Source organism: Panicum virgatum, chromosome 8K (genome assembly GCF_016808335.1).
Source record: "Panicum virgatum strain AP13 chromosome 8K, P.virgatum_v5, whole genome shotgun sequence".
Taxonomy (NCBI): Eukaryota; Viridiplantae; Streptophyta; class Magnoliopsida; order Poales; family Poaceae; genus Panicum; species Panicum virgatum.
The window spans coordinates 10623163-10647413 of NC_053143.1; the positions used below are offsets into that span (position 1 = coordinate 10623163).

Below are 24251 nucleotides of genomic sequence, written 5' to 3' on the forward strand. Positions count from 1 at the left end.
ATTTGTTTTGTTATTTGTCTATGTTTAATACTTCAAATGCGTGTCTTTATACTTCAAAAACTTTACGCCAAAGGAACTAACCACATCTCCAGAGTGGAGATTTTAGTCTGATAAATATGTTCGATTAATTTAAATATGAAAGAAAAACATCGATTGACCATCAGGCACGTGACTTTTCTATCTAGGGCGCACCACAGCAATCTCTATTTGTAACAAGAATACTGCAAGCTAAAGTGACACCTGAGAACAGTACGTTCAGAACACCCTTGTTTTTCTAACAGACTAGATTTTTATCTTTCGAAATTAGCAATCATCTTCAAGGTTTTTCGTTTACATCTAAGGCAGCTCCATGGACATCTGGCAACGAGAATAGAGATGGCAAGGCCCAACTAGATAAAGAAAGTCTTGAACAATTTAAATTACAAATTTTACACGTTCCTAAGATCAGAAGTCTAGTACTGACCCAAGACACCCGATGGCCCAATAGACAAAAGATGGTATCCTCATTGCACTGAAATTAGCATTGCATTTCATAACAGTGAGACACCGTAGATCCAGCAACTGCCCAAATCTTCGCTTCTAATTAAAAACTGAAACCTGTATAAAAAAGTAAATGCACAATAAGTTTAGAGTAAAATGTAATCTGTATAAGTAAAATTTTCAGTTATTTGACAGATGGTTTAAAATACTAGAAGAGACTTCCATGAATACGAAAATCACTTTATTGACATTAAACTTAATCGGATTAACATGTTGACATAACTTGACAATGAACCAAAAATATTCATTTGTCTGGTGCCTAGTTTTGTAGCCATGAAACACTCAAGCGTTTCCATTATTTATGATGAAAAGGATGCAAACCACACATGTATTCTGAACTCTGAGCTATCAAAAGATCATTTGAGGGTATGCATTGAGATGGAAGAAAATAACATAAAAAGGGAGAAAAAGCACAACATGTCATGAGTTATTTTAAGAGATGTGAACTAGAATAATAGTAGAAGTGAATAAGGAATACGAAACATAGGTCATACAGAAATAAGGTTGGCAAATGAAGCAACAGTGTAAATATGTCATGCTGATGTTTGTAATACATATATGCATTAATGCATATAGGACATAACTGAAGGTGGTATGTGCATGCATAATCAACAGAATGCATGGAGAAGCTATAATTCGTTGCTTACAGAATGCATGCAGTTAGGTTGTTTGCAAACACCAGATTAGCTGATTCAGTGAATAGCTTCAACAAACACCAGATTTAACTGGATTATGTCAAATGAGCCTTCAACAAAAAGGGAGGCAGGAAGACAAGAGATCAACATATCACGTTACTTCTTAGAATGATTAAATGCAGATATCAGAGGTATTGTTCAGAAATAATCAGCAAACTAGCATATAGTCAGAACAACTAAATTCTGTCATTATTTCCATCTCGAACTAATCCACACATAGAAAATTCAGAACTAATTGAATTTAACAAATTGACTCATGACCTGTTCAATCCAATTCAATTCAAATAAATCAATTTGCAGCATTGTACATCCAACAATATGTCCATAATTAGGTAAGGTCTAAGTATTCAGATTTTTTTTCTTTAAAATTTACATTCTTTACTATATTTTTCACAAATGCATGTTAAAACAATATCAGAAATATAGAAGCGCGAGAAGAGATGTAAGTTAGCTTACGTATGCTAAATGTGCATAGGAACTGCAGAACTTTGAGAACTCTTTCGTCAATCACTTCACACTTGACTTCAACTATCTTAAGATGTTCAGATATTCCAACTGATCGCTCCATCGAACTGAAGCTTCCATTCATTTCCACTTTATGTTTAGGCCCCTGTAGTGAACAAGTAAAAAAAAGAATTTTGTAGGATCAAGAAGTGTAATAATTCTAAAATGCAGAAGGTTCCAATGCAATTTATGAAGTGTGTACTTTAGAAAAGAGTTGAAGAGTAAGCTTCTCTAAATTCGGTGAGTGCTCAAGAATGCAAGTTAATGCTTGGAGGTCAGGTACACACCAGTATTCATTGAGCAACATAGTCTTTAGCTTCTTAAAGGTAGGACACCATCTCAAATCGCTTTTGAAAATAAACTGGATAAGGTGCAAACGAAAGAGATGAGATAATCCTCAAAGGCAGATATCGATTAATGTCCAGCAACTATGTAGATAATAAAGTGGAAATAAGGTAAACAATGCAGTAGAAACAAAGGCGGTGACTTAGAATTGAAGTTATCACGTAACTGAGGTAGGGTGTAAGTATACCAAGTCAAGGTCAGAAATCAATACCAAACTCTTAGCTTCCGATAAGCCTTTTAAAAGCATACAATTGTCAGCTCCATCACCAATGTTATCAGAACTGTTACAGTACTGACAATCACAATGCTGATGTGGATCCCATAGTTTACTGCAACTGTCATGACATTGCTCGGCTATTCGAACAAATGCCTTTGCTAATCCTGGCATGCTTTCAAGGATGGGTGTGTAGAACCAAGGGTCATCTAGATGCAACGACACAAGATTTGGAGCACAAATTCGAATGCGGGAATCCTCACCAAATACGGAATCAGTGATGCTCAGCTACGTTACACGGATACTTGCTGGAAGACGCGTATCGCGTATCGGATACGGATACGTGTCCGATACGCGTCGGATACGTATCCGAGGAGTATCCGATTTTTTTTTATTTTCGCGAAATTCGGATACGTGTGCTGATACGTATCGGTTTGGTGGACACAGCGTATCAGCTTTCGTGGATACGGCCCAGCCCAACAAGAAGTCGCATATCCCCGTCGCCCTAGCCGCGATGCTGGCTCTCCCCCGCATTCCCGCACGCCCGCACCGCGCCGCATCCCGCGCGGGGACGCCGCGACATCCGCTCGCCGCCCGCCGGCCACCGGCGATGAGCCTCCGCTCGCCGGCGACGAGCACCCGCCCCTGCTCGCCGGCGACGAGCAACGTCCCTGCTCGCCAGTGGACTTTCCGCGCCCCTGCGACGTGGATCCAGCTCCTCCGGTGAGTTAATCCCCTTCCCCATTCTCGATCTCCTCTTCTTCTTCAGTTCGTAGCCGGTTGCTGCTCGATTTCTTTGCTCCCCACTTCGTCTTCCTCTCCCCATTCTCGATCTATTCTATTTCAGCAGAGTTAGTGAGTTCTTGTTGCTTGATTTCTTTGGTCCCCTCTTCCTCTTCCTCTAGCTGCTGCGCGCCGCCGCCTCCCTCTGGCCGCCGGAGCCCTACGCGTCGGTCGCCGCCTCCCGCTGGCCGCCGGAGCCCAGCGCGTCCTGCATCCGCCAGGCGCCAGCGCGACCTGCGACCCCGCCCGACGCCGCGGACGCCGCCCGACGCCTCTGCTCCTGACTATTGGGTAATTCCTTCTTCCCTTCCCTTCTATGCTTCTACATTCACTAGCACTAGTAGCACTAGCACTAGTAGCACTAGCACTAGCACTAGCCTCCGCCTCTGAATCTCTGATCTGATAGTGATAGGTTTTTCCTTTGGCTTTGCATTCTCCCAGTAGCACTAGCACGGTAGCACCTACTCTAGAAGATGGCTGGACGTGATGAACGTGCTCCGATTCAAATTGATGATATGTTATTTACTACTATTGTGTTTGCTTGTTTGGAACTATGGTTTCAGTTATTTATGACTTATGAGACTATTATGTTTGCTTGTTTGGAACTAAGTTTTAAATTATTTATAAGACTGCAAGTTGCTGTATGTTTTTATTTCTATTAAAAAATTTGTATCCGTATCCGCGTATTGGTGTTTTTCTTGAAATAGCGTATCCGATACGTATCGTATCCGATACACGTACCCGTATCCGTGCATCCTAGATGCTCAGACATTTTAGGTACTCAGATGAGATTTTCTGGGCTGATGAGACATTACAGTACTCAAACTCTATTTGTTCCAGTGCCGGACAGCTCGAAAAGTTGAGGAAACTAGCATGACACCTTACACCGCGAAGCTGTAGCCTGGTCAGGTACTTTGAGACCAGAGGCAGATCATCTAGCTCAAGCCAGGGATCAATATACGCATTATTATGATGGAGGTAGAGCTTGAGCACCCGAATTTTGCACATTACAGCTTGCCGCAGCCAGAGATTTACGCGGGGCACATCATCAGGGCCTGAGAAGCCACCCAACCTGAGCTCGAATTTATTGAGAGACAAACCACCACGAAGGAGGAGGAGATGGTCCACAAACTTGCGGAGCGCGCCGACAGACTTGGGCTTATGCTTGTGGAGGTGCCCAATGCGCAAGGCAGGGGCGGACTTCCAGAGATGGCGCCAGCGCCGGGCCAGGACGCACGTCCGCACGGCCTCCTCTGCCGGCAGGAGTGAGAGCACGTGGCTCAGGAGCACGTCAGGCAGCGCGCTGATTCGGTCTCCTTCCACATCCGGACGTGCGCCTTCGTCCACCTCTCCCCTCTTCCCCGGAGGCATTCCGTCGAGCACCCTAGCTGCGGGACAAGAAATGGTGAGGAGGCACAAATGCAGGGGTGCTGGGTACACCAGTAACAGGAAGAAGAAAAAGAAGACGGAAGCCCAGTCGAGTGGCCAAACCTCACCTCGCCGACGGCAGCTGCAGCGGTGGTCCCGCCGCGAGGACCCCAAGAACGCAAGCGCGCTAGCCCGAGCCGCCAAATCTCGCCAAGGAGGAACCCCAAACCCTGGGCGTCGAATTAGAGCGAGGCAATAGGCGCGGGATGTGGAAGAATCAACGCAGCTAGGATTAGAGCGGAGGAGCAGGGCAGAGGGAGAGGCGGCGCGGGTGGGGAAAGGATGAAAGGAAGGGGACGAGCAGCACAGGGAGGGACGGAAGCAGAGTGGAACAGAAGAGAAATTGGGCGACCTCCATGGAAGTGGGCGACGCTGTCTTGCGGGCCCCACGTTCCAAGTTTAGCGGACCCACTAGTCATGGACGCATTCACTAGGGGCCCAGGTCTTCAGGGGAGCTTAGCAATTAGCATCTTCATTTTTTTTAAAAAAACAAAAGGAAAATACTGTGACATATAAGAGTATGTCGTGAAATCCCGTTGTAAATGTGCACATGAGACAGGGGCGGAGCCACACTAGGGCCAAGTCCCCTAGGCCAAGCTGCAGAGGATATCTCCCCGGTTCGGAATCTCGCCATGGCGCACGGCAGTGCGACGGCCAAAAGACTATGGGCCTGTTTGGGACCGCGGGCGTAAAAATCGCGACGCGTAGAAGCCCAACGCAGTTCCGAGGCCGCTTCTGCGATTCTCGCATGTGTAGTTTATTTCTCGGCGTTTTGCGTTGCCGGCAGCTGGCGTACGCGCGTTTGTCGCAGGCCGTTCGCACGGGATTATTCTGCGTATTCGGCTCATAAGCGACACTAACGCGGTCCAAAACAGGTCCTATGCATCACGCGCACGGTAGCATCTCCTCGCATCGCCTCAAGCAGCCGGATTAATTCTCTCCGAGAGAGCATGTACTATTGGGCCGAATTTAGTCTAGCAGTGTTTTCTTTCAATTGTTCCCGCACTTTTCCACATGCATGCATGCGGAGACAAAATAGATGATATCACTAACATGCAAGAGAATTTCATACTAAAAAACTGTAAACCATAAACTGTGCATCCGAATTTAATTCTAAAAGCACCATTATCTTTTTTATGTCAAGATCTTCAAAATAAAATCACACTTGCATATATTTGCATATTTTTTCAAAACTAATTTTTAGTACTAAATAATTAATTTCGGCTACTGAGAACAAATATTTTAACAACACGAAAAAATATTCGTGATGTTTAATATTTCGTTCGTTGTATATTATTATTATTTGTTTATTGTGTTTAATTTTTTGTTCATATAAATAATTATTTGTTTGTGTTGTCAAATTATTTGTTCCTAGGATCCAAAATTAATTATTTAGTGTAGAAGAAAATATTCTTTAAAAAGTATCATGCAAACATAGGCAAGTGTGTCTTATTTTGAAGATCTTATTATAAGAAAGATAATGATGCAATTCAAATTTAAGTTAGATGCTTAATTTAATGGTTATAATTTTTTTAATTTCAGATCTGCATGCATGTGAGTGATGTCAGCATTTTTGACTCTTCTGCATGCATGTAAAGATTCTATTCTACTTTGTAGGCAATCTCTACTGCTAATGGGCCAGCCCAATATAATTTACGGCAAGAATCCATGTGCTAATGGCGAAATGATGGATAACCTCCACTGCTGGAGAAAGGCACATCAATGCCGGTCACAGAATGGCTTAGTGCCGGTCCCTGTGGCCGGCACTAAATGGCCGGCACTAACGTGACAGTCGTTAGTGCCGGCTACTCTGACCGGCACTAACGTGCGCATATTAGTGCCGGTCCGAAATACTAGCCGGCACTAACGTGCCCGACCCCGTCTGCCTCCTGGCAGCAAGGTTAGTGCTGGCTGGTATATCTGGGCGGCACTAAATGTTTTTTCTTCTTTTATGTTTCTTTTCTTTTTCGTTTTTATACGTATGACTATGCGTATTTCTACCATATGTGACTACATAGTCGTACTCTTTGCATTGCACAGTAATATTAGGACAGCATATTACACTAATATTATATATATATTCGTCATGTATGGAACACTTAGGAGTTCAAAAGTACTTGAGATATTACAAATTATTAAGCACATCAACTATAGTAATTTATCAGCTTCCCCGTCGTCGGATCTTCTTTGGCGACGCTTGTACGGAGATCGCCATGAAATTCGCCCTTAGGATTTATGACTTCATCGAGCAGGAATCCGCATATAGCTTCTTGAATTGCCCTGATCCGAGCCATTTCAATGAGTTCTTCTTTCATCCACCAATGCTGTCACATTTTTGGATAAAAACATGAGAATAAAAAATAATGAATTAAAATAATGAGCAGATGTGATTGTGCTCACGTACATTGAATGCCTCCACTGTCATTTGCCCTTTTTCACTTGCAAAAGAGTTGATCCACTCGCATACGTAGTATCCACATAAGTTGTTTTCTTGTTCCTGTCTCCAACACTATGGACAAATGTGAGTTACGATATAGAATTTTTCTGATGTTTATTGCAAATGACATTAGTAGCGAGAGTATATTCATACCGGAAAATCAGTCACCCTACGAAGAGGCTCGATTTGACCTATGGGCAAGCCTATGTGTTTGCGGGAGGTAGCGACTCCATGCAGTATTTACCACCTCGATGAGATCTTGGTTCTTTGATTTATCTTGCCTTAACGAGTCGTACACCAAGACCTTGTGCTCCTCAATCCGAATACAAAGCAATATCCAATGAAAGCTGTGCATATACATACGCATAACCAATTAATGTTTATTATAATAGTTATTAAATAGTATTATTAATACGAAGGGATTGAAAAAAGAGGCTAACAAAGAACGACCCACTGATGGTTGTATGACAAGAGAATGAAGGGACACATGCTATTCTTACGCAACCCCCTGTATATAACATCGACTATTTCTTCAGGCTTTTGCGCTACCGATTTCTCGTGTATAATATCAGGGTCGAAGACCCGACGTTATGGAAGTTCTTCTTTCGGCAAATTTGAATTTTTGATCTATGGGACACAAGAAAAACGGGGATCAGTCAACACACAAGGCTAAAAATAATGAAACGAGAGACAATACTTACATGCACCATACACTCACGAGGGACTTGTGAAGGGCATCTTGATGGTATAAATTGTAAAGTGATGCAAACTCGATATATACATCATCTACCCCCCGCCAGAAATGCTCATCTTTAATCCGAGCAGGGAACATCTCTAATTCATTAGCCTTAGATTGCACGGCATACCATTTGTGTAACTCGGCCATTCTCGTTGGTAGAAATGCTAGCAACTCTGGCCATATCAAAGGTTCACCAAGTACAAACTTTTTCTTGCCGCGTGCATTCTATAGAGACTCCCCAAGCAATTGAGCCCTTGTTAGATCAGTTTGCAATATCATCCCAGCCATGGTCAATGGATCTTTTGATTCATCGGGACATTCTTCACGCGGCACTATCAACGGAGGGATCGATTGTTTGGACTGCTCTTCGAGCTGGGGAACGGTTTTTGCATTAATCCGTCGATTCTTGGGGTTGCTGTAGCACTTTCTGATCTGCCAATCATAATCCGACTCTCTCTCTTTCTCCTTGGTGGGATCTTTAATGAAGTATTTAATGAAGTGTGCCTTTGCACCCGGATCTATTTTTGGCTTCTTGTTCGCAGCCTCCCTCAGTAGCTTGCGTTTCAGCAAGAAGGTTTGTAACGATTCTTCTGCCTCATCCTCTTCTGGAGCCTTCGCTTTCTTCTTTCTTTGCTGCTTATGAGATGGCTGGACCGAAGGTACCGTGTATGCCTTCTGTCGCTGACTCTGATTCTGTTGTGCGGCTGGTGATGATGCCGGAATTGGCTCGCTTTGTGTGGCTGGTGATGGCGGATCCTGTGCGGCTGGTGATGGCGGATCCATGCTGGGGTCCCGTGCAGGCGGTGGAGAAGGTGGGCCAACACTAGGATTCCTGTCAGCTGGCGTTGGTGATCTTTGCCTTGAGCACCGAGCGGAATCTGTGGCTACTTGCACCAATCTTATGTCGCGCTTTGGCCACGCGATCCATGTGTGTACGGCATGTTGTAGTTCTGTTTCTTCAGGACCTATAGGGATCGGGAGGTCCATGTCTTCCCAGCGTTCTTCAGTAATTCGGTCAACAAAGACTCTAGCGAATCCTTCAGGAATCGGCTGGCAATGTATTGTCCCGCCTTCTTCTTGGACTTCTGCATAACCCTCAGCACAAACTTTGAGCTTTTTCCCATAAAGAACCAGAAGCTCACATTGGGTCCTAACAGTGATGTCGTCAATGGGGTCCCTCGTCCTGTCGGCACCCAAATTAGGGTGCTCCGTGGAAGCAACACTGCTACGACGCTGAGAGGGGGGCTGATCTCCACATTGGCAGCTGGTTGGTCCGAGCGTTGCCCAACTGCTGCCTCAGGTGACATTATCCGATTTTCTAGGCTATGGATCTTCTCTGCCACTACTGCCTTGCTTCTGCATCGGCTTCGGTAGGTTTCGAGATCTCCGGAAAAGCCATATTTCCATGGAACTACGCCCATGCCTCGGGTCCGTCCAGTGTGTTCCGCATTCCCAAGAGCATAAGTGTTGTCGGTCAAAACCCATCGGCGAGCAGCGACAGGCAAAATGAAGAGCCGGGAGGTCACCGGGGCGTTGGCAGGCACAGCTCCCTCGTCGACGGCCCGCAATTCCGTCACGCGCCCGGAGATTCTGTGGAAAGCCGGGTGTGCCACCTGACCTATACCCGATCAGGAAGGTGCGAACGTGCTCCAAACAGTTTCCTGCATACAAAGACACGTGTAAACATAAGTCCGAGCCGTGGTCGTCTCCCCGGGACGACTCTTGCATCGGCTTTAAAGAGCCGATCGAGTTCCGGTGTCAGATTGGATCTGTATGTATCCAGATATTGATGAATAAAGCAAATAACTGTAAAGCTGCTTCAATTAGATCTAATCAATCTAATCCACGATGGTAAAAGCTTCACTGCTAGATCGGAACATCCTACACGTGACTGGGACTAATGAACGTAACAGATAACTAAACCATAACCCAAAACAGAGGCCTAAGAACTAGCAAGAGCTGATTCCCAGGACAATCCCCATCAAGGCTAAGATAAAGCATCTACTACACCACCGGATCATCCAACCCGTTTGCAAGGCCTAATCTAACAGATATTACGCCAACTCTTAGAAATAAGAGCAAACCATAACAGATCAGATCTACTAGACATAAAAGAAGCAGGGTGTTGCCTTTACACAACTAACTCTATGCAACAAGAGCTAGTATAAGATGATAACATGATCGCGTAAAGACAACATGATATTCGTAGATGATAAGCAACAAAGCACAATAGATCTACTAAAAGCCATGCTACGAACATCAGAATAACTAGCATTACTCGCCATCAAAAACGCTTCAGTACGAGTAATACCAAGGTAAAAGCAAGAACAATATTGCCCTGATCGCGAGAAGTGATCAGGGCAGCATGGCGCTTACTTGGATGAAACCCTAGGATTAGGGGTGGCGATGCGCCGAGATTGTTGTTTGTGAGACGTGATGACGTTCTCTCTCTTCTTACGAATAACATAGGGTACATATTTATAGTCCGGAGACTTAGGAAATAATCTAAACTAATCTTGTCCCGATTGGACTCTATCTCTAATCTTGAACTAAATCTAAGATACATGGCCCATGTAGCCCAAATGCTCACGCAGGAGCCGATTTACAAGCCTTCTTCAATCTTCTACTTTAAGCCCATCTTGCTTTCGGCCCATTAATTAATTCTGTTAATTTATGGCGATAACACATGCCCCCTGGTTTTGGCAATGATAGTTCCAAAACCAATCTGTCGCTTCATCTTCCCGTTAATGCTCATTAAACACACTGTAACCACCAAGGAAGACACAACGTCTCTGCAACTGGCTCCTCGTAGAACGTGAAACTGCCGATCCGTCTTCCATCTTTTCACTATTTAATCTCACCCCGAATCAGCTCTTCTTCACAGCGAACTCCTTCTTCTTCCCAAAGCCAGTAGCGCAGAAAACCCCAATCCTTCACCAGCCATGGCCATCTCTTCTTCCTCTGGCTCCAACTCTTTTGGAGATTCCTCTTCTTCCTCCTCCCCATCTCCTTCTTCTTCCCTCTCCGCCTCCTCCATCGACTCTATCCCAGAGAGCCGAGAGTCGACCCCCGAATGGGATCCGATAGCAGCGTACGAAGCGCTGGCTATCTGCATTGGGATGCAGAGGAGTTCGATTTCGGGGTCGTCTCCGAGGAAGACGAGCCCGAGACCGAAGGAGAGGAAGACCTGCAGTTCCTGTTCCAAGAGGAACTGGAGAGCAGTGAAGACGACGTCTTCTCTTGGGAGGGAACCAACTCCTCCGAAGAGATCGACTCCTCCTCCAGCGACGACACGGCGACAGGAGGAAACCCCCACCAATTCCTCAAAGCCCCCATGGAGGGAAGAGAAGAAGGAAGCTGCGGCAGCGGCGGGCGAAGCAGCAGCAGTGCCGAGGACGACGGCAACAGCAGTAGCGACGACGGCGATGACGACGATGACGACGGCGGAGACACACCGTCGCGAAGTCCGAAGCGCCGTAGGCATTCAGATACCTACGACTGGTAGATGTAGGTAGCATTGTAGGGGTAGTATCACAAAGCCGAAGGATTAATTCCATTGTAAAATTGGCTTTCCTTGTAATGAACTTTCCCTTAATGAAATCAAATTTTCTTCAATTTTGTGTATCTGTTTACTTTCCAAAAAGCCGATGGCAACGCATCAGGCTTCTATAAATATCCAAGAGCCGACGGAATTCAAACTAGAAGCAACCCGCACAAGAATAGAGTAACACTTCCACCTTGAACCGAACTATTGAATCCGAGCACAATTCGAAAACCCAGCCCTACACATCCAAGCAAGGACTCCTCAAGCATCCAGAATTCGAATCAGAACCCACATCAACCAAACCCCAAGTCAACGGATCTGACTCATGGTAGACTCTGCAGCTCAGACAACAAATCCTTCCGTTGATGATGCGGTAATCTGCGGCCTGAAGGTAATATTCAGCCTAATCCTTTTAGTTTTCTTCAGCTTAGCAAGCCTCTGAAATTTTAAATCCTAAAACCTGACACCGTATGCACACTTCTGAATTTCTGAACTTCAGGTGTCAGACATCCTTTTACCGCATCCTTCGAACCCAAAATCTTTCTGTCTCGGCCCACGAACTCATGAAAACCCCATAGATTTGATCTCTTGTGAAGCAAATAGGATACCTTTCGTGAGTCGAAACATCGATTTGAACCTCTGGGCCGACTGCTTAAGAGCCTGGCCTAACCCTCCTGAGAGCTGGATTACATGGTATAGCAGAATAGCAAAAGCTCATATGCCCTTGTGGCAGGATTTAAACATAGCCGATGCACTTAGTTTATCATTGTCTCCACTTGACAAAGATGAAAATCTTCTGAAAACTATCGGCTATTTCTGGTCCGATGCTCTGAACTGTTTCCTCTTTGGTCATGGACCCATGACTCCCACTCTACTAGATGTCACCATGATCACTGGCCTAGACATTAGATCTCCTAATCCTGCTGCCCACAAAATGGCAGAACTCCCCTTTAAACTTTCTTCCAAAGTTAACTGCACAAACTGGGGCACTTACATGAATCAGCACATGAAAACAAAAGGTCTAGTGACTAAGAAGGAACACACAACCTTCTTAAATCTTTGACTAGAGCACTTCATCTTCTGTGGTCCTTCTTTAGCTCCAAGTAAGAATTACCTTCCCTTGGCCTATCACTTAGCCCATGGCAATCACACCGGCCTAGGCAAACTTTTCCTTGGAGAAACCTACAGATATCTCCATTTGATGACATCTAACTTGCTTAACCAAAAGAAACTGAGAACTGGAGGCTCTTGGTGGTTTATTCAGTTGTGGGCACAACTGTACTTTCAGCACCAGATTCCAAACTTCCAAGACCTGACCAAGAACTCTTTTCCTGATGAGAGTGGCAAACCAATTAGATGTACTAGCTATGGCCAAGCTTTATTTAGTCTCCCTGGCAGTAAACTAAATTCAGCATATGCAGCAAACTGGTTCAGAGTCTTCTACAAAGGACTGGACAATCCACTCTATTTCCCATTTACTGAATCTGAATCCTTTGAGAACCCAACTGCCTTCAGACTAGATAGTTTTGCCGATGACGATAGCACTCGGCATCTATACTCTTTAATGATCCGACCTGGCTTCCTTCCTGTTGGCATCAGCACCTCTAATAGAATTATCAAGCCAGGTTATGAATCTTACCAACCAGTTATAGCTGCTCGGCAGTTTGGCCTAGGACAGGTCCCTCCCTACTTCCATATTCACCACTTGGTGGGGAGTAGAGCCGATCTGCCTGATGGTCTCACCAGCTCAAGATGCTATAGCATGTTCGATGACCTCCACATCCCAATACCAGCCGATCTATCATTCGATCCTTCATCAATCGATTTTAGCACGTGGTGGGGAATGTGGAAAACCCATGTTTTCAGGAAAACTCTAGGTCCTCGGCTGCAGCAAATTGATCCTGAATACGTAATCCCCGAGGAAGAGGTACTGAATTTATTCATTTTGTTCCTTCCAAGTCCTCTATCTCTTTCTCTTGGCTAATCCTGCTCACCCTGTTAGCAGCAACAGGATGGTCCAGAACCTACGACCAGCAACGGGGAACCATTCCACTTTCTTCCAACTGCCCCTGATGTACTCTTCTGCAAGGGATCACCAACAATGAAGAAAGTGATAATGACTGTTCAGTCAAACTTACTTCAGTCGGCTTCCAAACGAAGACAAACTTCTGCAAGCGTTGCCCCCCGAGTCTTAACCAAGAAAAGGAAGATGATCACGAGGCGAGTTATCAAGAAACCAGCACTAGCTTCCCCATGTCCATCAGAGTCCAACACCAACCAGGTAACTTATCTTTCTAAAACCTCTTCCTTACTGCGTATGTATGTATTCTGGTTGACTGTAATTCTATTTTCAGGATGCAGTTGAAGAAATCCCTAATGCAGAAAGCCAAGTACAACATGGGATAACTGCTACTCCTAATGCACTGACGGAGGCAAATGAGGAACAAGCTGATACAGTTGATGCTCTTGATGTTAACACAAGCTCTAACAGGACGATCGCTCTTGAACCGCCCAACACTTCTTCTTTAGAACAGGTAACATTACAAAAACCAATTCTGAATCAGCCGATAGCTTCATAAACGTACCTTGCTCTAACTTCAGATATGTCCATAGGGCTTTGATATTTCAGGTTTGCTTTCCTTTGACCCAGCATCAATGGGTCTGACTGTCCCTGGAGCAAAAGCACCATCTTTGCAGCAATCGGCTAATTTGGCACATCAGCTTCGTCTCATCAAGGATCTACTATCTGCTCCGATTACTACTCTGGTTGATAATTCCAGTAATATAAAGAACATCTTCGAGCAAATAGAATCCCAACTCCCGGAGCCATTGCAAATCAAACTTTGGCCATCCAGCAATCTTCCATTCTTCCGAGTAGAAGTGAATAAAGCACGACAAAGAATAGAAGCATGTCGCTCTCAAGCTTCTCTAAACGCTGACATTGCTCAAAAGTGCAAGGCCCTCAACCAGAAGAAGGCAACTCTAGATATCAAAGCTGACGTGTCTGCCAACATGAACCGACTCGATCTCCTGAAGAAAGAACTGGTAGAACTCGAAGAAAAGGTTCGTACCACCAAGAAACTCATCCAGGCCGAGGAAACTTCCATCGCAAACTCCGAACAAGAAACTCAGGAAATAACCGAGCAGATACAAGCAGAGTTTGCAGAGATCAACACCTTGAGTCGGCAGATAGTACAGGCGATGACAAGGATGACGAAGCGATCATAGCACGAGCAGACACCGTACGTGCAGAAGCCATCCATGCCATAGAAGAATTCCTGAACTAGTAGAACTATTCAGAAAACACTTGATGTTGCCTGTTAAAACTTGAAACTTGTACTTATTTAAAAACACCTTAAGTCGATGGTTACACATTGGCTGTCTTGCTTCTCATATGCATTTTTTCTAGGCAACTCAACGTGTTGGCCTCTCATTCATTTTTTTTACCGGCCAACTCAACGTGTTGGCCTGTCATGATTTTTTTTTACTAGACAACTCAACGTGTTGGCCTCTTTCATCTTTTTTTTACTGGCCAACTCAACGTGTTGGCCTCTTTCATTTTTTTTACCGGCCAACTCAATGTGTTGGCCTGTCATGATTACAGCCAGATGGATCTCATCGGCTCTTGTTACTCGCTCTCCCACATGCTCGGGAAATACTTCTTGAGGTGTTGGCCATTGACAGCAACAGGAAACATGACGCCGTCCAATTCTTCGAGCATGTATGCCTTCCCAGGCAAAACCTGATCAACCTTGTACGGCCCATGCCAAGTTGGAGACCATTTACCAAACTTTTTATCTTTAGTTCCCAATGGCAATACTGCCTCCCAAACCAAGTCTCCAACCTGGAAATCCTTAGGCTTGACCTTTTTGTTGTATGCACGAGCAACTTTAGCCTTATTTTCCTTGATCTTCTCCAGGGACCAAAGCCTTAGCTTTGTCAGATCCTCGACATTATCATTCATCAAGGCTGCATACTATTCAGCAGATAGATCATTCTGAAACTCAACACGCCTTGATCCGGCCGTGATCTCCCATGGTAGCACAGCGATGTCTTGGTGGACCCGTGACATGAAATACGATACGCCCACAAAGCTTCTGACAACACCTCATACCAGCGCCTAGGATATTCATCGATCTTTCTCTTTATGAGCTTGATGAGGCTCTGGTTGGATGCTTCAGCCTATCCATTAGCTTGGGCATAGTATGGAGATGATCTGATCAGCTTAATTCCCATGTCATCGGCAAACTTCCTGAATTCCTCTGATATAAAGACCGATCCTCCATCGGTCGTAATGGTCCGAGGGATCCCAAATCTGTGAATGATGTGCTCTTTAACAAAGCTGATCACATCTCTTGACGCTACTGTCCTCATGGGCACAGCCTCTACCCACTTTGTGAAATAATCTGTAGCAGCTAAGACCCATTGGTGACCCTTGCTGGATGACGGGTTGATCTGACCAATCATGTCCATGGCCCAACCTTTGAATGACCACGGCATGATGATAGGATTCAATACTGATGCTGGCACTATCTGAATTTTGCCAAACCTCTGACATGCCTGATATCCTTTGTAATATTTGAAGCAATCTTCAAGCATAGTGGGCCAGTAATAACCCGATCGCCTAATCAGCCACTTCATCTTGTGAGCCGATTGGTGAGTACCGCAGGCTCCTTCATGAACCTCATGCAAGAGCCGATTTGACTCTGAAGGACCCAGACATTTAAGCAGTAGTCCTTCCAAGGTCCTGTAGAACATGTCATCCCCTATCAGAACATACTTCATGGCCTTGAGTCTTATCCTTCTGGGTGCCCCTCGAGCCGAATCCTTCAAGTAATTGAAGATATCGGCTCTCCAGTCTCCGGGTTCTAGAAACTGAACCTCTACATCGACTCCATCGGTTGTTTCCCTGTACCCGGAAGCCATCTGTGCCAAATCATTGGCTTCATTGTTCAGAGTCCTGCGTATCCAGTGGAAATTGATGTACCTGAATTGTGACATCAACTCACGGCACTGTATCCATATCGGAAAAAGAGCCTCGCTCTCACATCTATATTCTTCCGTGAGTTGAGAAATCACCAGCTTTGAATCTCCAAAAATTTCCACCGCTTCTGCACCAGCTTCGAGGAGTAGTTCCATCCCTTTGCGAACGGCTTCATATTCTACCAAATTATTGGTGCATGGGGCAGTCATCCTGATGGAGAAGGAGTAAGTCGCCCCTCGAGGCGATACTAACAGAATTCCCACACCGCATCCATCATCACAGGCCGATCCATCAAAAAACATAGCCCAAACATGAATAAATAGTGCAGCAATATCAGTACTGATCCTGTCTGCAACAAGATCCGCCAGTGCTTGTCCTTTGACTGCTTTCACAGGCTGGTATCGGATATCGAACTCTGACAATGCAAACATCCATTTTCCAAGCCGGCCTTTCAGGACAGGAGCCGACAACATGTGCTTTATGACATCCGATTTGCATATGACAATTGTTTCCGCCGAGAGCAAAATATGACGAATCTTTGTACATGTAAAGAACAAGCAAAGGCAAAGCTTCTCGATTTCAGGATACCTAGTCTCGGTGTCTAACATACGTCTGCTGAGGTAGAAAACCACCCTCTCCTGGCCGTCGTGCTTCTGGACTAACACAGAAGCAATGGACGTGTCACCCACGGACAGGTACACGTAGAACGGCCTATCTTGCTGAGGAGGAACCAACACTGGAGGCTTTGACAAATATTCTTTGATTTCATCGAAAGCTTGTTGCTATTCTGCCCCCAGTGAAACTCATCATCGGATTTGATCTTCAACAAAGCACAACAGATCTACTAAAAGCCATGCTACGAATACCAGTATAACTAGCATTACTCGCCATAAAAAACGCTTCAGTACGAGTAATACCAAGGTAAAAGCAAGAACAATACTGTCCTGATCGCGAGAAGCGATCATGGCAGCATGGCGCTTACTTGGATGAAACCCTAGGATTAGGGGTGGCGATGCGCCGAGATTGTTGTTTGTGAGACGTGATGACGTTCTCTCTCTTCTTACAAATAACATATGGTACATATTTATAGTCCGGAGACTTGGGAAACAATCTAAACTAATCTTGTCCCGATTGGACTCTATCTCTAATCTTGAACTAAATCTAAGATACATAGCCCATGTAGCCCAAATGCTCACGCAGGAGCCGATTTACAAGCCTTCTTCAATCTTCTGCTTTAAGCTCATCTTGCTTTCGGCCCATAAATTAATCCTATTAATTTATGGCGATAACAGTAAGTTAGCTCATCATTCTCTCTGTTGGGGTGGAAGGTTCCTTCTTCTGTACGCCTCATTGCGTCATTGAGTCTTTGGGCAGCCTATCTTAGTATGTCGCTAGTCACAAACATTCCAGTGTCGGGGTCTAGTGTGCCTCCATGAGCATAGAAGTAATACCTTGCTCGTTTGGGCCAACTTAAGATCTGCGGTACGATTCCTTTTGCAATTAAATCATTTTCCATCTTTTTCCATTTCGGAATAGCAACCTTATAACCTCCAGGCCCAAGTTTATGGAAGTTTATCTTTTTGCTAGCATTAATTTTGCCTTGAATCGAGACTGCCATGCTGTCAGCACTGTCCTTGTAGTTCACGAATTCATTCCACCACTCTCGTTGCTTCTTCCAGACTTTATCAAAATCTAGTGTGAGGCCCTTGTTGACAAAGTTTGCCACCAATTTTTTCTTGAACGAGCCGAACTGAATTGCCATCTTCTTAAATGCCCATCCCTTTACTTTGTCAGCTTTGCCTGGGGGAAAGTTGAAGTGCAACGACACCTCTTTCCATAACAAATCTTTCTCTGAATCTGGCACGATATCTTCAGGTGGATCAGAGACTTTATTTCGCTTCCAAAGCTTGTACTTTATGGGGATGCTTTCCCTAACAAGATATCCCAATTGATTTACAAATGTCGTCTTAATTTGACAAGGGGCTAGTGGCTCGCCGGTTGCTTCGTCGATCTCTGTGATGGTCGTACATCCTACCATCTTCCTCTTGGAGCCACGTTTCCGTTATTCTTCGTCGATCCTGATGCCTGAAAGAATATCTAAAAATTAATACAAGTTGTCCACACACACACACACACACACACACACACACACACACACACATATATATATATATATATATATATATATATATATATAAGCGGGTTCGTGACTGTCCGCAAATTAATCAAGCGGGTTGCTAGCAACTAGTGGACGTCGCGGCAGGTATGCGTAACCCGCATAACCCGCAAACAAGTTTAGCTAGCTTTTTTTCTTCACAACGGTTCACTTGTACGTATTGTTTCGAAAACATCATAAAATCTTTGAATGTTGAACAATTAAGTAAACATTCAATGATGGATATCCCTTTGAACAAGGGTTCCAGATCGAAAATTATCATGATATTAGGTAACTTATTGACTGAAACATTCATGAGAATTTTTAGCAGGAGCACGATTGCTTACACAAGGACTGAAATCATCAATAAAGCTAGCAACATAACACAAATAGTTCGCAGCTGGGCCGCATGTGTCACAAACAAGAATCTTTGAATGTTTATCCTGATGCCTGAAAGAATATCTAAACTTTTATACCTCGGCTTCCTCGACATTTTCTTCTTCCTCCCCACTAATATCTTGCTCCTCGCTGCCATGATAATACAAGTTTAAAAATTGGCTGCCATCGTTCTCGTCCTCATCAGACTCTGGAGCAATGTACCCAATACTACCACGAATGAGCTCGTGCATTAACTCGTCTTGGTTGTCCGTATGATCCATTTCCAGTACCTGAAACAATAAAAACATTAAATATTTTCTACTACTAGTAAAAATATGCATGCGGCACGCATGTATTTAAAAAAAAATATTGTACACTAGTTTATATTCATAAATGCTTCGTCGATTTTTTTATTCAATCGGCAGAGAACTACTGAATAATTGTATGATAATTTTCCACATGGGCGGCCCATAGCTACATGATTCCTATTATCCTTGCTAGGTAGCGAATCTGAACAAGGAGAGGCTAGTGGAACATGGTTTCATTGTTTTGGTGTACATGTACCAATACAGAAACATGACTGGAAACATAAAGACAGAAAGGACATTCATTTGTATGACCGACACTCTGGCACAGTCCTATAAAGGGCGTAAACATTATTTCATCATGGTAATAAAAAATGTGGCACAGTCCTATTATTTATTTGATCCTAGGTTAGGTGCGCAAATGTGACAGAAGGATGATTTGTTAATAAAAAATAATGCTCAAGAACACTACCATATCTTCAGTAGACCTAGGTTAGGTTTTTTTAAGGCTTTATTAATGGAAAATATTAAAACAAGAATAACAATGGTATCTTCAATCTACACTGCTGTCAAAGGACAACTAATTTACTCATTTTTTCCCTATCGAAGGCTCCTGTCACACTTTCCAGTCTTGGTGATGGCAAGTTTGAGGACTGCATCAACATGTTGTTTTTTATGCATGCTAGGTGCCTCAAAAAACACTCTAATGTATGTACAATATGAAGCCATGATCAGGCTCCTCTTAGCCTTGAAATTAATGTTGGTGCAGAGCATAATATACCATGCCGACAACGTCAATCTTATCCGTGGCCCAACATGTGGTTTCCAAGTTTTTGCGCATGTACAGACAAGGGGTGCCGCTAAGCGCGCTTGCCCTCCTAGTATATACAGGTCTGGCAATGGACCGAGAACATTGTAGATAAAAATAGTGTCTAATTAAGTTCAAAAAAATAGTCTCTAGATTAATGGAATGAGCATGATCAACAAATCTGCAAGAAACAAATACATTTTTAACTTTACTAAACTTCAAGCAAATTTCCCAAAAACTTGATCCTCAACTTAGACTGAGACTGATCCGATGCAACCAACTACTAAACACCTGTCTCTGTCAGGGGAAATGAAATAAGAAACTATTGATTGTGTGCAGCACGTAATTCACAGAAGGGCTGAGAAAACAGCAGCCATTCAATCATACCGAGATCTAACTAAACAGCAGCCATTCAATCTAACTAAACATATCCACGTGGAGATCGACTCCTCTATGCCGGTAGAGACGATCGCGTGGCACCAGGATATGGAGGATAGAGCTGCAAAACTGATCAATCGATCCACGCAGCAACAACTAATAGAGCTAGCAAATGAGATGTAAACCGAGAAGTGAATATCCTTTATTTGCTGATCCCGTTTGTCGACATCTGCGTGGAGTGCAAAGAGGTGTAAACCGTAAATAGAAACCAAGCCTATGGATGCTTTTGACACTCAGAGCTTAGCAATACTGCGCACGCTGAAATGAACTTAGCTGTGGCGATTTATTATGATGCTTCCAGTAGAGTCAAATCAACACAAGTGGCCAACAAACGCTAAAGGGGGCGAATGGATAATCAAACAAGGATGGTCTGCTTACTTTGCTCTGAACTGAGAGCTGGGTGCAGCAATACTGCTTGAGCGGTACAGCACTGTTGTCACTGCTCGATCGGAGCCACCTAGCGAGTATTCAGACCGAACGTAATATGGAAAAATTGTCAGGAACCAAAGTTTAATATGGGCAGAACATCTTATATTGTCACCTTGCAGGGCGCAGCCATGACGTCGACGGGGACGAGGAGGGGCGGCAGCGCAGACCGGGCGCGGCGAGGGGCGGCGCGGGCCCAAGGATGGCGAAGCCGAGGCGGCGCGGGGGCAGCTGGCCGGCCGGGGACGGTGGCGACGAGCGAGGTCGGGGCCGGGCGGCGGCCGGGGCAGAGCGTCGAGGCGGCCGCCGAGGACGAGGCACCGGCACAGCGTGCGCGGGGGACGCGAGGACGATGAGGCGTGCGGCACCGCGGGGCAGGATGAAGACGCGACGCGTGGCAGAGCTCGCGGGGCGAGGGCCGGCCGGGGACCAACGCGCGGCCGGGGACGGCGTTGGCGGCGCCGCAAGCTGGCGAGCGCGGGAGCAGGGGCACACCCGGACGACGTCGATCTGAAATTGGTGAGGTGTCGGAGAGAAGGAATGAATTAAGGGGAATAGTTGGGGGCGGTGGTAAGGTTAGTGCCGGCTGGCCTTATCAGCCAGCACTAATGTGCCCTCGATGACGTCAGCAGTACAGGTTAGTGCCGGCTAGTAAAACTAGCCAGTACTAACGTGCAAAGTTAGTACCGACTGGTTTTACCAGCCGGCACTAACGTGTTCCATCTGGCGGGAACAAAAAATTTGCCCTATCAATTCCCTTTTACAATAAACTTTTAATATTGATTAATTTATTCGTAATAGGCTTAAAAATTAAAATAATATAGAAAAAAATATATCTTAATTTTTTAGCATATTATTAATTATATCAACACAATAAATTGAAAACATTTCGTTTTGAAGTAAATACACGAATATGAAACCATTATCAATTATGTGTAGCTTATAGGGTTTATATGTGTATATGTTTCTGTTATTCGTTATAAATAAAAAATATTTCATTTTGATCCATGCAAAAATATTCAAAAAACTTTTCAATAGTAGCCTATACAATGATGTAATTAATTCGTATATTACTTGATTATTTATTTGTAATTTAATGTTTCAATGCTTCTAGTAATGCAAAATTAGTGAACATAAATAATATTTATACCATGCAAAAATATAATATTATCTGAAGATGATATTGTGTCATAATTGGACAAATAGTATCGAGAATTGAGATAAATACGATGCGGTGCGTTACATTACATCACTGATTGAGAGAATTCAATATATAACTTATATAAAACTACTACTCATTATCATTATCTACTGGAACATTGATAATCTTCCTTTTGACGAAAGTGCCTTGAGCGTGATCACGGCGTAAGTAAGGTGTGTCCTCTTTGGATAAGAGGATGCTAGGGTCAACGTCAACTGAGAATGGAGGAAGGTCATCAATCTGGTCATAATATTCCGAATTGTCCGAAATATTCTCAACTCCAACAACTTTTCTTTTTCCTGGAAGAACTATGTGCCGTTTCGGCTCATTTCCAGCCTTGTCTGCTTTAGGCGTCTTATCCGACTTCTTCTTCGGTTTGCTCGACATGTCCTTCACATAGAACACTTGTGTCACATCCTTGGTTAGAACGAATGGTTCATCTTTATATCCAATCTTTTTAAAATCGACTATGGTCATCTCAAACAGGTCCTTCGTTACGCCTCCTCCAGCCACCCATTCGCAACGAAACAGAGGGACAACTATGGGTCCATATTCAAGTTCTCATATCTCCTCTATGACACCATAGTAGTTGTTCTTTTCTCCATTACTGTTTACTATACACATACGGACACCACTGTTTTGGTTTGTGCTTTTTTTGTCTTGAACTCTCGTATAAAATGTATACCCATTGATTTCATACCCTTGGTATTGCCGGACAGTGATTGATGGTCCCCTAGCCAGCCATTGAAGTTCTTGATCAACTGTGTTGTTGCCCAATAATTTTTGTCTGAACCAGCCGTCAAAAGTTTTTATTTGTTGGCGTGTAATCCAAGCAAGATTCTTCTGTGGATTTTCAGACTGTATAATATTCATGTGCTCATCAATATATGGAGCCACCTTGGATGAATTCTGAAGAACCGTGAAGTTTGCTTGGCTGAATTCACTACAAGGGATGTTCATATTACATTTCTTTCCTAGTATGCCTTTTCCCTTTAGTCGCCCCTCATGGTGTGACACGGGGAGCCCAATCGGATTGAGATCAGGAAGATAGTCAACGCAAAACTTAATGACCTCTTCTGTTCCATAGCCCTTAGCAATGCATCCTTCTGGGCGAGAACGTTTACGTACGTACTTCTTCAATACTGCCATGAACCTCTCGAAAGGGAACATATTGTGTAGAAAAACAGGGCCCAGGATAGTTATTTCTGTCACAATATGAACTAGAAGGTGTGTCATAATATTGAAGAAGGAAGGTGGGAAGACCATCTCGAAGCTGACAAGACATTCGACAATGTCTTTCTACAGCTTTATTAGATTATTTGGATTAATTGCTTTCTGCGAAATTTAATTCATGAACGCACAAAGCTTTACAACTGCCAATCTCACATTTTCTGGTAGAATACCCCTCAGTATAACCGGAAGTAATTGTGTCATCAGAACGTGACAGTCATGGGACTTCAAGTTTTGGATTTTCTTCTCTTTCACATTTATTATGCCCTGTATATTTGAGGAGTACCCAGACGGGACCTTGATACTGTTCAAGCAATCGAACATACTTTCCTTCTCCTCTTTGCTCAGATTATAGCTTGCAGGCTTTAAATAGTGGCGTCCTTTGTCTCTCTTCTCGGGTTGCAAGCCTTGTCGTCCAGCTAGCATCCGGAGAGGAGCCGGAGTGTCGGCCCCTCTCCAACTTTGTGCCTCCGAGGAATGAAGCTTCGGTTCGAGTAATTTCCTCTTCTTTCGTCGGTAATATTGTTTTCTCTCCTTTACTTGAATACTTGGTCTCTCTAGTTGTGGGATCCCTTGTCTGCGTGGGTAGCAAGTTCTATCCATTTGGGGTTTCTTCTTGCCTTAACGTGAGGCAGAAGTCAGTGACTTGATAGTGTAAGCAGTGCCTAGGCTTGATAGTTACCTTGGGTTGTGTTTCACCCCACGGAACCGCTGTGGTAGGCGGCAGGTGGTGACAGCCCTGTCCGTCCCTTGTAGTCCACCACATTCGGGTGCTTTCGTAGCAGTAGTTGCCGACTGCCGTTGGACTCCCTTCTTATCCCTTTCTGAGTCCTTCCCTGAGGCCTTCGAAGCAACTAGAGTCAAGTATTCTTGTTAGAAGTAGTTAGCAAGACGATGTTAGATCACCTCTACCTATCTTATCTGGACCTCTTCACTCCCTTCATATCCTCTGGATAAACAAGAGCCACTACTAGTACACTTCTCGTTCCTCGTGGATTCGATACACTGGATTACTCCAAAGTGAAAGCTACATCGTTATCTGTACACTTGCGGATTTATCTGTAAGGCTAAGGACTGCCAACAACGGTCACTAACGA

General features: G+C 44.3%; 1 protein-coding gene across 4 annotated transcripts; it reads right to left on the reverse strand.

Annotated features, from left to right (window-relative positions):
• Window positions 1-269: 269 nt before the first annotated feature.
• On the reverse strand, window positions 270-4883 carry LOC120643906 (F-box/LRR-repeat protein At3g59190-like). 4 transcript variants are annotated; one of them, XM_039920421.1, is made up of 6 exons: window positions 4578-4883; window positions 3850-4465; window positions 2251-2586; window positions 1942-2100; window positions 1692-1845; window positions 270-597 (listed from the first exon to the last, which is right to left on the reverse strand). In XM_039920421.1, exons 2-6 carry the CDS (start codon window positions 4450-4452, stop codon window positions 584-586), a joined length of 1266 nt encoding a protein of 421 aa, XP_039776355.1. In that variant the 5' UTR covers window positions 4453-4465; window positions 4578-4883; the 3' UTR covers window positions 270-583. The 4 variants fall into 4 exon arrangements, with proteins under 4 accessions (XP_039776355.1, XP_039776354.1, XP_039776353.1 ...); XM_039920420.1 differs by having other exon boundaries at window positions 3850-4469; window positions 4573-4883; XM_039920419.1 differs by having other exon boundaries at window positions 3850-4469; window positions 4578-4881.
• Between the last annotated feature and the right edge of the window lie 19368 nt (window positions 4884-24251).

Bases quoted from the DNA above. Each gene is read 5' to 3' on its own strand.
- LOC120643906 (XM_039920421.1), bottom strand. From the start codon at position 4,452: ATGCCTCCGGGGAAGAGGGGAGAGGTGGACGAAGGCGCACGTCCGGAT. The intron at 2,587-3,849 runs CTGAGCATCTAG...CGTGTAACGTAG, and splicing joins CATCTGAGTACCTAAAATGT to CTGAGCATCACTGATTCCGT. The intron at 1,846-1,941 runs GTACACACTTCA...TGTTCACTACAG, and splicing joins CTCTTCAACTCTTTTCTAAA to GGGCCTAAACATAAAGTGGA.